The 17,466-nt window shown below is 39.8% G+C and overlaps 1 protein-coding gene across 2 annotated transcripts in view; it reads left to right on the forward strand.

The window, feature by feature from the left end:
* Positions 1–16,178, forward strand: part of LOC124114483 (fucolectin-like) — a 34,578-nt gene extending 18,400 nt beyond the window's left edge. The window contains exons 1-4 of one of the 2 annotated variants that reach the window (XM_046475063.2): positions 13,405–13,490; positions 14,214–14,432; positions 14,642–14,854; positions 15,318–16,178. In XM_046475063.2, the coding sequence (XP_046331019.2) occupies positions 13,427–13,490; positions 14,214–14,432; positions 14,642–14,854; positions 15,318–15,556 (735 nt within the window). In that variant the 5' untranslated portion in view covers positions 13,405–13,426 and the 3' untranslated portion in view covers positions 15,557–16,178. Of the gene's footprint in view, positions 1–13,404; positions 13,491–14,213; positions 14,433–14,641; positions 14,855–15,317 lie in introns of those variants that run through there. The other variant, XM_046475062.2, reaches the window with a different exon arrangement.
* Positions 16,179–17,466: the final 1,288 nt, after the last annotated feature.

Here is a 17,466-nt window from a genome sequence, read left to right on the forward strand (position 1 = left end):
AACAATCTTTCTTGTACGCATCCGCTTTTAATCGAAATTATTGAATTGTTTAATGATCTTGCTACTGGCCAATATGACATCGTTTTCTGTTGGTTACCCAGCCATGTTGGACTCATTGGTAACACCATGGCTGATACTGCTGCAAAAGCAGCTCTCAACAAATCTGTGACACCACTTCTTCTTCCATACAGTGACTATAAGCCTGTTATTAGATGTTACATCAGGGACCTTATGCAAAAGAAGTGGGACACCCAAGCAGGTGTAAATAAATTGCATGAAATTAAACCAACTATTGGCTACACCTACTTGGGTTGTCAGTCCAGATTTGAAGAAGTCATTTTGCGGCGATGTCGTATTGGCCACACGAGATATACACATGAATATCTTTTAAAAGGTGAAGATCCTCCATTCTGCGTCCCTTGTGATGAAAGAATCACGGTCAAGCATGTCCTGCTTGACTGCATTGATTTTTCCATCACAAGGGATAAATATTTCAAGGTATCAGGTATCAAGGATCTTTTTTATCAGGTAAGTAGTCATTTAATTATTGGTTTTTTAAAGGAAATCGAATTACTGCATAAATTTTGATTGTTATAGTTTGTAATTAAATAAATAACTTTTATAATTGGTAGAATTATCCAGTAACTGGGATTGTTAGTGGCTATATCCTCGAAGGGGGTTAAAGTAGTGTAAAATTATTGTCCCCCTGAGAGGGTATGTAAGACCACGTCTTTCAAAGTATGTTTATTTCTGCTCGTTTTTAGACGTAGTATATATGTTCATTTATTCTGGCTAGATTTGTCATTAATCGCCAACAGCGGAAGGGATGATGTAAATCCGGCTGGGGTCCATGCAGGTAGCAAAAGTACTGTAAGTCCCCATGGACCCTAGCATGGTGATCTACCTTCAGCTGCTGGCGATCTATAGCCCTTTTTTATATTGTACCGTTATATATAGTGATATCTTTTATAGTTGTATGCTAGTTTTAAATATTAATCTGTGATATTCTAGTAATTTTACTGTCCATCGTTGACAGCTTTTTATGTTGTATACATTTATGTATTATTAATGTACTTCTCGTCACGATATGGCTGAAATACTGCCGATGTGACGTTAAATCTTAACTCACTCACTCAATTCAATAGTGTCAGCCGGCATGTATCAAATCTTTATAACCGGTGAGATTGTGATAACTGTCACACCTGACTTATTTGTCTGATTGACACGTCTGCAAACAATAGGTGAACCGTTACACAGTAATTCGGGGTAACGATTTTCTGTGTTATAGAATCAAAGTACCGTTGTGCTGCATGTATATGGAGTACATATATCTTACGATGATGTGTCATTCCTTAATCAGTACAATGTATGGCATAAGTATAAACACTTAAAAGTAGACACATGTTAACGATAATAATGACAGAGAGATAAATAAACGCAGGTCGGGTAAGTATTATTACCTTGGTTAATTATAAGTTGCCATTTTTTTAACAGTTTTTCACAAGATGAAAGAAATGATGATGCAGAAAAAAAAGTAGCAATTAACACTATAACCGCTATGCAATCGCGTTACTTAATACAATCCACACGGAACAATATATAGGGCGTCTTTTTACTATTTATTCATTCTTTGATAAAAATACAATAATACATTTATACTCAAAAACCCTTAGACCCGAGAACGTCCAGTTCATTTGTGGCAAAAATTACAGACACTGAAAATTGTTGTTTAGGCCCGCACAAAAGGCGGACAAATTTATTACAAGGTATATACGCCTAAGCGTACAATTCATCAATCCGAAATTGTATGAAATAAGCCACAAAGGTGGGGGAATCAACGCATACACGCACATGACTAAGAAAAAGGAACCTGAATAGCGAGATAGAGAGGAGGAGGCTTGGGAGGAGGTGGTTTTAAGTTGCTAAAATGAGACAGGGCAAAACACGTCTGGAGCGGGCGGCTATCCAAGCGGAGATGCGCGTTAATCAGAAAGATGACGTCACCGTTACGTCATATCTTTTAAGTGACGTATTGATTCCCGCCATGAGGAGTAACCGGGCAGCGCGCATAAAGCGCAACTGGGTTTTTTCCCATAAAACAATTTTTTGAAAATTTTTGCATTTATACTCAAAAACCCTTAGACCCGAGAACGTCCAGTTCATTTGTGGCAAAAATTACAGACACTGAAAATTGTTGTTTAGGCCCGCACAAAAGGCGGACAAATTTATTACAAGGTATATACGCCTAAGCGTACAATTCATCAATCCGAAATTGTATGAAATAAGCCACAAAGGTGGGGGAATCAACGCCAGAATAGTGGAACACTATGCCCCCACCCGACGACGGTCTCGGGACGAGTTTTTGGAAACGTATCAATAAAATTTAAAGCAGCTTCCTCCTCCCTAATTCTATGCACGAAATATGATATATGCAATCTGCATTGATTGAGTATCTTTGATACAAACACACAAACATAACACAGCGTTCCAGGTCCATAGGAAGTGTTATGTATTGACCGGTTCGCCCGAGTCTCTTTCTTCACTTCCACCTGGGGATTTGTCTTCGGTAACGTCTGTTGCCTGCAAACGTAAATCCTGGTGGCAGTATCTCTTATCTAGCTTATCATAAAATATTTTGTATCATGACGTACTAATAGTCTATATAGGCCTACATTTCGTAAACAATGTAATCTAAAACAGCTGTAGTTAATTATTGGTGCGGACCAATACTTGAGATAGCCCGCACGAAATGGAAATCGTAAAAGATTCCTTGATGGAACATAAAATTATTAACATTAATAGTTATTAGAATTAAATAATGAAACTCATTGAGCAAATTGCCTGACCCTGAGGCATAGTGTCTGCTCATGCTCATTATTATAAGGGTAAGGTATAAAATGCAACCATACAACACTCAACTCTACTAAGTAATTCATAAAGGCCCCTAGTTGGGACGTGTAAATATTTACATGTAGCTACTAAAAAAAAATTTAAAATTAAAAAAAATAAATAATAATAATATTTTTTTAGTTAATGACAGACTTTAATTGAACAAACTGTGTCTGCCCATGCGAAACACCAAACTCCCTGTCTTGGCATAATGAACCATAACAAGTTAACACACATTATAACATAGTAAGTGATACATCGAACAACAGACTCTACTCTGTATGAGTAGATCAATAGCAATCGCATTTTCCCTACATTTAAGTGATAAATAAAACTCTAGATTGCCAAACTTCTAATTGGTCCTATTCAGCAAATAGGCTCTTTTTCCGCTGAGCTACGCTACCGACAACAACCCTTATTCTCTACAGCTGAACACGAATGTATACTTTAAATGCATCTGAATTCCACCGGCCCCTTTGCCGAATTTCTGCGTCAGACCAGCCTTTCTTTGCTGCCGAGCATGCTGCACCTATACGGAAACTGGGTCCTTTGTATCTAGTAGAATCTAACCTTAAGAAGTTAAATACAACTCTGAGTGCCTCGTTAAAGGAGGATCTTGCTACCGGTTTAAAGCATCTGTCACAAAACAGAGGGCCTGGGAAGAGAGACCTTTGTCGTAGGTAACGTTTGAGCGCAGCAACTGGACATAGGGTACTGTCTAACTTATCTAGTGTGACGATCTTGCTAGCTTTACCGCTGTTGTGTTTATACATCGATATGTTAAGATAGGCCGCGGAGCTGAAAAGTGAAACGTCCTGCACCTGCAAGGCCGCTTCCTCATCCGAACTACGCACCGTCAGTTCACCAATCCGAAAAAATCCGTGAAAGGCAACTAAAAACATTGTCTCATAAAGTAGTCTGATTGAAGGGTTGGAAAACACCACAGGTAATGAGTCAATCATCCTGCCCAGTATGTCCTCTGTGATTGGTAGACGCTGGTCTACTGAAGAGTTTAGACACTTAGCCCCATGTAACAACTTCTGAACTTGAAAAGAATTTGATTTGTCCTCTAAACCGCGAATTTTATGAATGTAACCTAACGCTGAAATGTAGGTCCTCATTGTTGAAGGTGCTAACTTTAAATGGAACATATACGCCAAAAATAGTGCCCAGTTAGGTGTTGCTATCGGTAGCGCCGGCGAAATACCTAGACAATCCCGGGAGAATTCATTGTACAATTCCCACGCTCTGGTATAAGTAGCCTGACTATTCTTACATAGAGCTGCCCCTAATAAAGTATCTAAGTGAATAGATAATTCTCGGGTTGTAGGGGCGGAGGAATCCGCGTTTCCTGCTTGTCTGCCCATGGTGCCAGACTGACAAATTTTGATATCTGTAAACGAGAAAGTAGGTCTGCCGACTTATTATGTCTTCCCGGTATGTGTTCCGCTCTGAAAATTATATCCCGTTTCAAACACGAAAGAACAAGGTCCCTCACCAAGGACATCAACTTGACTTCTTTAGACGTTTGCTTGTTGATAACGGACACTAAAGCTATGTTGTCTGTATGAAACAGAATACATTTTCCTCTTAGCTCTTCAGCCCATAATCTAACTGCCAACACAATGGGAAAAAACTCTAAGACAGCTATGTTAAACAACTTCCAACAGCCTGGCCAAACTCCATACGCCCATTTGCTTCTAAAAACAATTCCATACCCTAACGACGCTGCAGCGTCGGTAAAGAGATGAAGCGCACTATTCGACAACCACGCCTGTTTCCGCAATACGGATATCCCGTTATACTGACCTAGCTTGCTTATTTAACCGTATCCGATGATGGGGTCTCTGGGTCCCGACAGTTAAATCATACAATCTCCTAAGAAAAGCCCTACCTGGTACCACAACTTTACAAGTGAAATTAAGGTAGCCTAATAAGGATTGCAGCTCACTAAGTCTAACTTTCTTCTTCTTGCACATATCAGCGTTCAAGCTTCTAGCCTTAACTAATTTGTCTGAAGGTAACCTGGCTTCCATGGCAATAGTATCTATTTCGATTCCTAGAAACGTGAGACAGTTGGCAGGCCCTACTGTTTTTTCCGGCGCAAAAGGAATCCCAATATCTCCGCATATGTTTAAAAATGCTTCAAGTTCTCAACGACACTTGCCCCTGCCCTGAGAAATAATGAGGAAGTCGTCTCAAATATGCAGCATGTGTCCTATCCCGAGCTTGTTAATTGCAATCCAGTTCAACGCAGTGCTAAACGTCTCGAAAATTTTGCATGCTGACGAACAACCCATTGGCAAGCACTTATCGAAATAATATTCTCCTTTCCAGGTGAAACCAAGTAGGTGATAATCGTGAGGGTGAATAGGTACAATTCTGAAAGCTGATTCAATGTCGCACTTCGCCATATTAGACCCTAAGCCCATCCTAACAATAATGTCAATTGCTTCATCTAAGGAAGCATAATGTACATTGCTCGCCTTTTCAGGTATACCATCGTTGACAGAGTTACCGTAAGGATAAGAAAGGTGATGGATCATTCTAAATTGACCTGGAAATTTTTGGGGGCATACCCCTAGGGGAGATATATGAAAATCCTTTAGTGGAAACTGTTTATAGGGGCCTGATATCCTACCTAGTCTTAATTCTTTGCTTATTTTGTTTTGGACCACGTCTATGTTATCTGAAGCACTTTTTAAGTTGTGACAATCTCCTGATTTTAAATTACCCTCGTATCCAATGCGAAACCCAAACTTGAAACCCTCTAATAGATAATCAGTGATTTCTTTATCATAACCTTCAAGCCAATGTTCTAGCGTATGCACGTTTATAGGGGTTGGGAGGTTGGTTTGCTCGGTTTGGTCTACCAAATTCTTTCCTCTGCCCACATTTACTGTAGCCATGGTCACCTCCGCATTGGGGACAATAGTGACTGTATCTACAAGGTTTGGCATTGCATTCCCGTCCGAGATGAAAGCTGAAGCAGAAACCGTTTGGGATGGCAGATTTGGCAGACCCTGAGGTCTTTGCCTTAAATTGCTTTTGGTTTGAGGGACGAAAATTCTGCAAATTTGAAGTAATTGCACTAAACCATAATTCCCAGTGTACTGTTCCCCAATCCAAATTGTTTTCTGACCTCAACTTCCGAAATTTAGTATCATAGGCATACCAGTTACCCCCTTTCTGGGATAGCTCTCTGATTGTACTAACATACTTTAACATAGCCTGAACATCCTCAGGATATTTCTGAATGTGAACCGACATAAAAATGTGGAATGCAGAAACCCATTTGTCAATAGACAAAAACCTTTTCTTTGATGAATCGGAGACATTGACAGATTGACCATTTACATTAATTGTAAGATTTTGGTCGTGAGTATCACCTGATAAAAGTGAGGATATTTCAATGAATTCGTTTTGCCAAATTTTAGCTTTAAGTTTGTCTCCTACCCCAAAGCCTGAGCGTATGGACGTAGATTTGAATTCTTGCATTTCAGTCTGGTTTATACTATTGAACGCAAAAGGATTAAGGACCGCCTCAACCTGTCCAATATTGATGTCATTGATAGCTAAGGTATTAGTCCTTTCTTCCGGATGCTCGGTCATCTCCGCCCGCCCGCTCCGCCGCTGACGATTAGTGGGTCTCTTTGACGAACTCGCCTGTCCAATATTGATGTCATTGATAGCTAAGGTATTAGTCCTTCCTTCCGGATGCTCGGTCATCGCCCGCCCGCTCCGCCGCTGGCGATTAGTGGGTCTCTTGGACGAACTGGCGCCTGCAAGCTCATCCTGACAGAGGTCCACGTCGCCGACCGTGTTGTTCGGAGCCTGACTGGAACGTTTCCGACTTCTAGCGGATAGGGGCATCTCAGACCGGAATGGACCTTGGAACGAAGTACAAAAACCAGCAAAGGTTTGCACAAAAGAACTAATACTGCGAGTTACTTTGTTAACTCACTATTATAAAGAGAACGCTTAGCTATCGCCCACAACAAAGTAACTCTGACTTATTGTAACTTGAGACCTTTTAACTAATTATGTTTTACAACGTGAATGTGATCAAAGGCATTTAAGAGTTGCTACCCTGTATATTACAATTTAGCAAAATCCTTGAAAGACAACGTAAACAAGTAGACTGAAGTAGGAAACTAGAATAATATTGCCACCACAGGGCAGAAAATTGCATCAACCGCAGAGTAGCATTCTAGCGAAGGACAACACTTCTGCTACGCCCCGCGAACACTAAATAGATTGTCATTCAACACTCTCGACCGCGAGAGCAAAAATATACCCACTGCCACTACAGGACAGATTAAAAAACAACAACAAAACAATGCCACCACAGGGCAGAAAAATGCATTAACCGCAGAGTAGCATTAGCGAAGGACAACACTTCTGCTATCCCCCACGAACACTAAATAGATTGTCATTCAACAATCTAACCGCGAGAGCAAACATATACACACTGCCACTACAGGACAGATTAAAAAACAATGCCACCACAGGGCACAAAATTGCATCAACCGCAGAGTAGCATTAGCGAAGGAAAACATTGCTGCTATCCCCCACGAACACTAAATAGATTGTCTTTCAACAATCTCAACCGCAAGAGCAAAAATAATACACACTGCCACTACAGGACAGATTAAAAAACAATGCCACTACAGGGCAGAAAATGCATAACCGCAGAGTAGCGTTCTAGCGAAGGACAACACTTCTGTTATCCCCCGCGAACACTATATAGATTATCTTTCAACATTTCAACAAGCCATGGTTAAATAGTAAAAAATACAGGTATGCTTACTTCTGCTAGTACAAATTCATTGCCAAATACGTCAAATACATCAATGAGCCGTGCTCTTTCAGTAAAAATTGTCAACTGTTAAAAGGAAACTATCAAATTTGTCTTACAAATATACAAATATCGCGACTTCGCTTTGATAGCCATACTTAGCTAAAACCCTTCAGATCCGAATATGCAATTATGCAACCGCGCAAACTTCTATACAACTTGTAATTGCCATCATCAGTCAAATGTACCCCATCCTTCCGGAAAATAGACAAGGAAGAATGAAAAATTTTCTTATGTTTCCAAAAACACATGCCTCTCTCCGGTAGCATAACACTCAAGTACTGGTTAAATTGCAGGCGTTTTCTCTCATACCCAACTCCAACAGCGTTATCGGAAGACCTAGGGAATTATTCGCAGATGACAAGCTTGATGATGTTATATTTTGATTTTATCTCTTGAAAAAAATCCTCAAACTCCCTAGCGAGTCTTAGAGGGTCAACGTCCGAACGACACAAATCATTGCCACCCAGTTGAATAACAAGAATTTCTGGGTTGTAGTGATACAAATAATTATCGCTCCTCGAAATCACGCAAATAAATGGTTTTCAGACGATTCAATGTCAATCCCCCGATCCCAAACTAATACACACTACTTTGCCCTGTCAATCCAAAATCATATCTAAAACGATCATGTCCCCAAGCAATATGCTTTTTCAGTCTAGCAATGAAAGAATGTCCTACAATCAAAATACGTCCTGACACAGGCATTCTATGTAGCTGAATTTTTTACAATTCAGAAAATTTTCACAAATGATAACAATCCAACAGACTAAGATGCTAGAAAGGATCGTACTTACGATTTGATTTGAAAAGTTAAGTTGATTTTAAGTTGCTAAAATGAGACAGGGCAAAACACGTCTGGAGCGGGCGGCTATCCAAGCGGAGATGCGCGTTAATCAGAAAGCTAACGTGGATGACGCTAACGTGGATGACGTCACCGTTACGTCATATCTTTTAAGTGACGTATTGATTCCCGCCATGAGGTGTAACCGGGCAGCGCGCATGAAGCGCAACTGGGTTTTTTCCCGTAAAACAATTTTTTTGAAAAAATTTGCATTTATGGATACCAAAGAATGAATTTATATCACAAATTTGATTTGATTTTTATCATGAAATGTTTATTGATACAGAAAATCGGTTTTTAGATATCAATAACTGAATTTATTATCAAATAATGTACTTTATCATCTAAAAAGTCGAATATGGTATTGTATCTATTGCCTTCGTCTCCATGAACCTTATGCCCATGTTTTGATAATTCGTGAAGATAGGTACAGTATCGTAACATTTACATATATAGTCATATTCAGATAATGTCTCTACATATAAGTAAGGGCAAGCTTCTTAACTCTGTTTAATAATTTTCCCTCCTGGCTCTGAATGTGGAATACAGGCTTTATGGTTACATCGGTATCATTGTATTTTAATGCGATTTGAATATCATTATTTACTATAGTACTTACGTCATGTTTTAAATGAGACTTCATGTTTTAATTTGACATGTCACCACAAATTACAATTATTGCTTGGTAGCTCAATACCATTGACAAATACTCTAATAGATATGACTAGTAAACCATTATTGTAAGTTGAAAAATATATATTGTAAATGCCAAAATGATGTATCCAGGATCAAGTAGAAGATATATTGACAGTAGCGCTGGGATTATATTCAACAAACCTGTTAAAACAACACTCAATGTTTAGCTCTCCTGGCATCCATTATGCAACGACCATCTTATAACCCCGCGCTCACGTCTACAGGTATCTTTCTGTGGTACGGTAATTAGTAGAACCCTCTCCCTCGAGTGTATCCTCCATGATATAACCTACTCTCATTAATTAAATGCTGCCCATTCCCAGCGTCACGGCTTTGGAGCTGAGACAAAGAGATCAAACCATCATAAAGTAATTAGGGTCCAATAAAAACAACGCTCTGCCAAACCTCATAAACATGATCACTGAAAGTCATGTCAAATCACAAAAAGCATTTGAATAGCAATAACATTTACCAGGATCATGTATTCTCTTGACAATATCGAAAACATCATGTAGAAGCCACAAAAGTACTCATATTGTCCAACAAAATCACATCTAAAAATGAGACATCAGCAAGTACATATAATTAAATGTGTGTTGACATTTTTCGTCAGGAAAAAAAATAAAATATATCTCATTGTTACCACCTCCAAGTTCAGCTTAACACGGGTCCTCCTTTGGTCAAAGGACTCGTGAAGATTCCGGGGTAGAATAGGTCTTCAGCAACCCATGCTTGCCGTAAAAGGTGACTATGTTTGTCGTAAAAGGCAACTAACGGGATCGGGTGGTCAGGCTCGCTGGCTTGGTTGATGCATGCCATCGATCCCAATTGCGTGGATCGATGCTCATGATATCAATCACTGGATTGTCTGGTCCAGACTCGATTATATACAGACCGCCGTCATATAGCTGTAATAATGCTGAGTGCGGCGTTAAACAACAAATCAACCAACCAACCAACCTTTGGTCAAAAGTTTGTTCCCCCTGTAATGAGTGTGTCACGCGTTGCACACGGGTATCACACGCGTGGCGGACGGGTTCCACACGAGTGACCAACGGGGTGCACACGTGTTGCGTAACGCATTGCCAATGGGTGTAAGGGGAATGAACTTCTAGGCAGTAGTGTAGATAGTGAAGGAAAATCTCACATATCTGGATGTGACTACCTGTCCACACGCCACAGTCTTGGATGGACCTGTGAAACTGGTCGCAGATTTTCGGGGGTATGCAGGACAAAGTGTAGGATGCTGAACAAAGCCCTCGGTCTTAACTTGCTCTGCACGACCTGGAATTGACCTACATGTATGCCGCAAAAACTCTCTCACAGCTAAGGTCTATGTCATTTGCTGATATCAAGGTCGCTCTAATACAAGCAAGCGACCGCTTGTTTCTTTTCCTTGTGTTAATGCCGCACTCGACAATATTCCTGCTACATGACGGCCTAGACCAGACAAACATGTAGTTCATTTTGTGGGCAATATCTGATGCCGGGATTCGAACCCACAATCATAGGTTTCTGGCGTGCCCAAGAGACGCAACCCTGCACAGGGAATCGTGGCGCCTAAGACGACTGGGCCACCCGTGCCCCCGATCCGGGCAACAGCAACCAAGGCTTGCTGTATAAAGCAAATATTTGGATGATCATGCCCATTGACTTGGTTGATGCATGTCATCGTATCATAATTGCCTACATCGATGCCCATGAGGTCAGTCATTGGATTGTCTGGTCCAGATTCGATTATATACAGACCGCCGGCATATGGCTGGAATATTGCTGAGTCTGGTGTTAAACAACAAGAAACAAGGACAGTTCTTCTTCTCGTTTCAAGAAGAAAGTGAAATAATGTGTCTTTTACTATTCCAACCATATGGCGGACATGAGGAAAATAAAAATGAGATTCCCACTATATATGCTTTCGCTGAAGCTAACCCAGCCCTTCTAGGTGGAAAGACAGGGCTCGGGTCCCCCCCCACCCCCCGCGTTCTACCGTCCACGACATAGGACGAATTGCCGGCTGGGTACGTTCTAGACTGAATGTTAGGTTTACCCATTTGTGACAAATGACCAATCCTTATAACCTTATAAGAAAACTGTTTTAGAGAAGGATTACGTTGTAAGTAATTTCAAACGCTGGAAGGTAGTTTTTTCAATTTCACATTATATCATTGGGAACTAAAGGTTTGAAGGTTGTATTTCTGTCGTCGTCAACGTAGTCGTTGTAGTAGTAGGAGTAGGAGTAGTCTATTTCGAACTGACAAAAGCCACAGAATTAACACAAGACATACTTCATCTTGTACATAAATACGCAATGTGTATAGGAACATCAAACATTAACCAAAGATGCTAAAGATTGAAAAGAAAAGTTTTAAACCAATTATATGCTCCATATTCAGTATCTTTTTTTCAAAATTTAATTTCAGGGGTAGATTTGGAGTTTATATGACGTTGTGTCAACTTCATGCTGGAGAAAACACTACCTCTTTGCAGATCTCAGTCATTTAACATTTTTGTGAAATTAGCAATCAATGCAGATTTGACCATGAAAAAGAGCCAGGGAAAATGTGGGATGTGGAAACATCTGGGACGGAAACATAAGATGCTATACAACCTACATGTCAGAGACGCCATACCACAGCCACGCTATTACTTACCTAGCATTTGAGTGAACAGGATTTCATTGCTGCGTTCGTAAATACGTACACTCTTCTGCACGGATGCCCCGATTAACTATAAATACTATCTTATTTTTCAAATAACTACGAGGTCAACGCTGTGTCCCTGTTGGTCCCCGGATAGCATATGGACACAGGGACACAGTTATTTGATTTCACTTGCATTAAATGATATACAGAGTAAGTGAGTGAGTTGGGTTTAACGCCGCTTTCAACATTATTCCAGTTATATCGCGGCGTGTCAGCTTAATGTGGGAGAAAAGCCTGAAGTGATGCAGGTCTCAGACGTTTACCATGTCGGTGAAACCCACGAGCACGGGTATGGTGCTGACAAACCTAGAAGCATGAAATACAGAGAATCTATACAGAAGAGTGTATGTATTTAAGAGCTGAGATGTAAAGCTACAACTTAAAAATATTCACATGTCAGGAAATGTTCACATGATGCGAAGTTATAGTGAAAACCTACGTTCCAGTAATTATGTTTTTACATACACATGCATGTGTTTTTCTCTTCCTAGTTCCACGAGCTCTTGGAATTCCTGGCTGCAATGTTACCCATTTGGAAGAATAAGCAAATAATCATAATCACAGAAACTAAGCATAGCTGGTTTCTTTACCCATGTTTAAAAGGCCACTGATCGCCCAATGGTGAAAGGTGTCGATACTGGATGTCATGAGTGCCAGGAGCCACTGAATGTGGGTTCAAATTTAAAAGTTACCACGGTTGGCATATTTGTTCCAAGCTTCTGATCACGGCTTTCATGCTTATGGTCCTATTTACTTATCATAATCTATCATGCAGTGTTATAAACGTGGCTATTGCTGGTCGGCGAGATTGGCACAGACAGAGATGTGATTGTGAGTAGAAAATATCTACAGTTAGACAACATCTACAAGAGGAGCCAAAGGTGTCGTCTGATTAAATGTTTGATGTTAAAAGAAAATTCCATTTGGGCAAATCCATTTGACATCCCCCAACACACACAAAGACAAACAAGATCACGGACGCACGCACGTACGTACGTACGCACGCTCACATACATTTATGATCACACACACGCATACAAACAAAAAAGCACACACGTACACACGGTATTGGCGTGTACATACTAAGTTTTATGTCTAAGGGAGTCGTGAAATTGCCTCCGGGCATTAAAACCCACTAACTCTGCCCCAGTCTTATAGTATGTCTTACTGTTTCATGAATTAGTTTCACTATCACATTATCAAGATTTCACTGTGAGCACAATGTATAGTTTAATGAATATCATCCAATATGAGTTTCGCCTTCATACAGTCCCGACCGCCATTAAGATGGTAAATAACAATGTGATCCCTCATCCTGTTAAATCAATATCCACAAAAATATTACATATTTAATCATCAGTTATTTCTGTCTCAGTCTTCATTGGCAATTAAATCATGTTCAGTCAGATGCTTGATCAGTATCAGCGTGGCTGTGGTATGGCGTCTGTGACATGTATGCTGTATAGCATCGTATATTTCCTTCCTGGAGCATATCCAACAGGTAAGTTAAGTCATTTCTTCATCTTTCCATTCCCTACATTCCACCAGGCTCTTATTCAAGGTCAAATCAGCATTGATTACTTATTTCTCAAAATATGTTAAATGACAGAAATTTGCAAAAAGATAGTGTTTTCTCCAACATGAAGTTGACTCCTGACATCCTGATTAAAATTCAAAACTACCTAAATATGGAGCATATTATTGGTTTAAAACCTTTCTTTTCAATCTTTAGCATCTTTGGTTCATGTTTGATGTTCCTATGAATTCGCACATTGTTTATATACAACATGATATATGTCTTGCGTTTAACATTTATTAGTACTTCGCTCAACTCATGGCGTGTCAGCTGGATAGGGCATCATAGATTACAGCAACACAAAGGTGATGAAGGGGCGTAACTCGACATCGAACAAACAAACGAACAAACTACTACTACTACTACTACTACTACTACTACTACTACTACTACTACTACTACTACTACACACGTGCATGCACGTCGCTATATAAGTGCAATAATCTTTGACGCGACGTTAAACCCCATTTCACCTCACCTACTAGTACTACTACGACGACGACGACGACAGATATACAACCTTCAATAACATAAATGTGAAGAAAGAAATACGTTCCAGCGTTTAAAATTACTTACAACGTAATCTTTCTCTAAAACAGTTTTGTTATAACGATATAAGGATTGGTCGAACTTTCTACTTTATTTCAGCACGTATTGTGACAAATGTAGCTTTGGGTAAACCTACCATTCAGTCTAGCACGTACCCAGGCAGCAACTCTTCCTATGCTGTGGACGGAAGAACAGGGGGGAACTTCTTTTCTGACCACTGCATGCTTACACGAGATGGCAACGTCTGGTGGATGGTGGACCTGCTTCATGTCTACAATATATCAACCGTCAATGTGTTCAGGAGAACAGACTATCCGGGTGAGATTTCATTTGGTACCTACCGTCTAGACCGTCATGTAGCAGAAATATTGTCGGATGTGGCATTGACAACAACAAGGAAAAGAAACAAATGTTCACTTGCTTGAATTAGAGTGACCTTGGTAATATCAGCAAATGACATATGCACATCGACCATAGCTGTGAGAGAATGATTGCGGCATATGCAGGATTGTCATTTTATGTTACAGGTCATGCAGAGCAAGCTAAGATAGAGGGCTTTGTTCAGCATCCTACACTTTGTCCTGCATCCTCCCCGAAAGTCTGCGTCAACCAGCTCGGCAGTTTCACAGGTCCATCCAAGATTGTGGCGTGTAAACAAGAGGTCATGGCCAGATATGTGAGAGTTTCCTCCACTACCTACCTGACCGTGTGTGAGATACAAGTGTTTGGACAGGGCGTAGGTGAGGCATTTATTTATTAATGGGGCTCTTGGGTGTTCCAACTTCCCTAAACGTTATGAAGACCGAACCAGAATACTTGTTTCTATTAGAAAGTTAAAGTATCGAATGTTATTGACACAATGACACGTGATCGAGACATGAAAAAAAGCATCCTCAAAATAAATGGTAGTCAGTGTGGGATTCGACCACTGCAGCATATCGGCAGCTTTTAACTGTTGGTAGCCGTTTACACTACATGTATCACTTGAACAGAAAAGGAGTATACGTCCCAATTACCTCATGCTAAGTTATGGAACGGGTGGGACGATGTCGTCATCGTACCCGATCAGCATACTGATGTGTAAGGTCTTGGTTAAATTATTTTTAATACTGAGCTGGAATGTTGCTGACTGACGTTAAATAACACTAAATCACAAGCTGTGTCATTAGATACACATGTTTGTATACGAATTGATAATTACAGGTGGATGCTTGAGGAATAAGGTACAAGTGAAAGAAGGCCACAAACTGGATGACCCCTCTATCACCATGCTACGTGGTGATGCTTCAAGTCGTGTGGAGTGCAGCATCAACTGTTACAGACTCCACAACTGTCTGTTCTTCAACTACAACAGACTGACTGGAGAATGTCAGACAGGAAGTGGCCAGGAGACTTCCGCTTCTTCCTCGGCAGCTGACTGGGACTTCTGCACAATTTGTTAAAGGGTTGTTTGTCCTGTCTCTGGTGGATACGTTTCATAAATATCAACTGTGTCTATATATAATATGTATGTTTTTGGCCGGATAGGCCTGTGACAACGGAACTTTCTCAGATTTGGAACATCTCTAACTCGACATCACACGTCTGAATGTGAAATCCCAAACACATAAATCTGAGTTATCTATATAATAGTGATTGTTATCATGTTCAATGAAGTTATGTAGGACATAGGTGTTTTAATAATATGCTCAATAACTTATGGAAACATACAGACATATAGAAATTCTTGATCACTCGATTGTTCGGTTTGTTTACAGACCGTCGTCGCATCAATGAATCCTTCAGGCAACACTAAGACACTTATTGTGCAAATTGTGTGATTGAGTGGCGGGTGCTACCGGTAGGGCAGGACATGCGTACGATCTTCGTGAAAACCTGGTGACATTTATGTTTTTCAGTCATAATTCCCTTTTACGCTCAATGGAATCTTTCCACCTAACATCGCGACTGGTTATTTTCTGGACTTTTGTTTTAGTGTGTATTTATTATCTTCTGATGACTTAATTGTCGTGTTGTTTTCAAGGTGTTTGCTTCATGGCATAATAAAAATCTATTCATTGAGTCGTTCGGTATCGTGTATTTACTTACTAATCACTACCGCTGCGATGGGCTTCATTGGAAACAAGTTATGTCAGCCAAGGTGAAATACGTTTGTTTTCAGTATTGTAAAGGTCATGCTACAGGCATTTGTGTTTGACCTTTTCAGTCAGGTTTACCTGATGCAGACTTGATTATTTACTGGTCGCCATTATATAGTTGCTTGATATTGCCTAATTTGTTCAGCTTTGTTTGCCCTGCTGTCATCAATATTCCAGCTTTATCACGGCGGTTGACTGGAACACTGTAAACACCTGATCAATGGTGGACATCAATACAGTTTCAAAATCCTGAGAATAATTGCCTGATGGTATTGATGAGTTACATACAGTTAATGATATTGTGAATATGTTCAGATGTAGCAAGTACTCCTTGCTCCTTACTCCAAAATCAAGCTCCTGTATTTTTACTGGAAAGTTTGAGTATATGCTGCTTGTAAAATGTCCAGTGTGTGTGACCTTACTTTCAAGTACGTTTTTGTCCGTCTTCGGAAAATATTGCTACCTTTAATTACACTTTAATGTCTTAATGTTTCCTTAATCTTTACATGCTTCTTGCATAAATTGTAAAAGTTGTTTCATAAAATAGACATATGATTCATAAACACATGCTCGTGATGTAGTTGGAATAGTACAATCGACTCTGCTTTCGTGTGAATATGGAAAGGGTTTTGTCGATTTTATTTGCTCCACATTTGAGAATGTATCAGTATTATATACGATGAGTAATTCGATACACAATACTTTGTTACATACGTCCGCAATCACGCACCCACTCATTCTCGTGGTATATTATAATGTGCCAACTGATGGAGAAACCTGTGATCACGTATGAACAATTAATGAGCTAAATCTTTGCATCAAGGGTTTGTTATCCACACAAATACAATTACGAAGTTGATCCTCGTGATCTCGGGAACCATCGCTACCAAATACACACGACGTCAAAGACAATGATTGTACCCACTCACAAGAACCAAATTATTAATTCGTGTAGTAAAATAGGTTCAATAGGTTCAATACAATTACATTCTGTTGCCTTTATTAAGTTATTTTTATTGTTCTTCATGCCATTGTTTCGAAGAATCCATTTTGTTACGATCTAATAGATTAGATCATGCTATTAAATTAATTCTTGTTTGTAAGTTTTCATTTCTAACAATACTCACTTCTTACAAGAGTGTTCGAGAAGGAGTGTAGATAGGCATCGTGTAACACATTGAACTGTTTTAATGACGTTAGCATCGATCAACAAT

This window comes from Haliotis rufescens, unplaced genomic scaffold, assembly GCF_023055435.1.
Source record: "Haliotis rufescens isolate VD_foot unplaced genomic scaffold, xgHalRufe1.0.p SCAF_2, whole genome shotgun sequence".
NCBI lineage: Eukaryota > Metazoa > Mollusca > Gastropoda > Lepetellida > Haliotidae > Haliotis > Haliotis rufescens.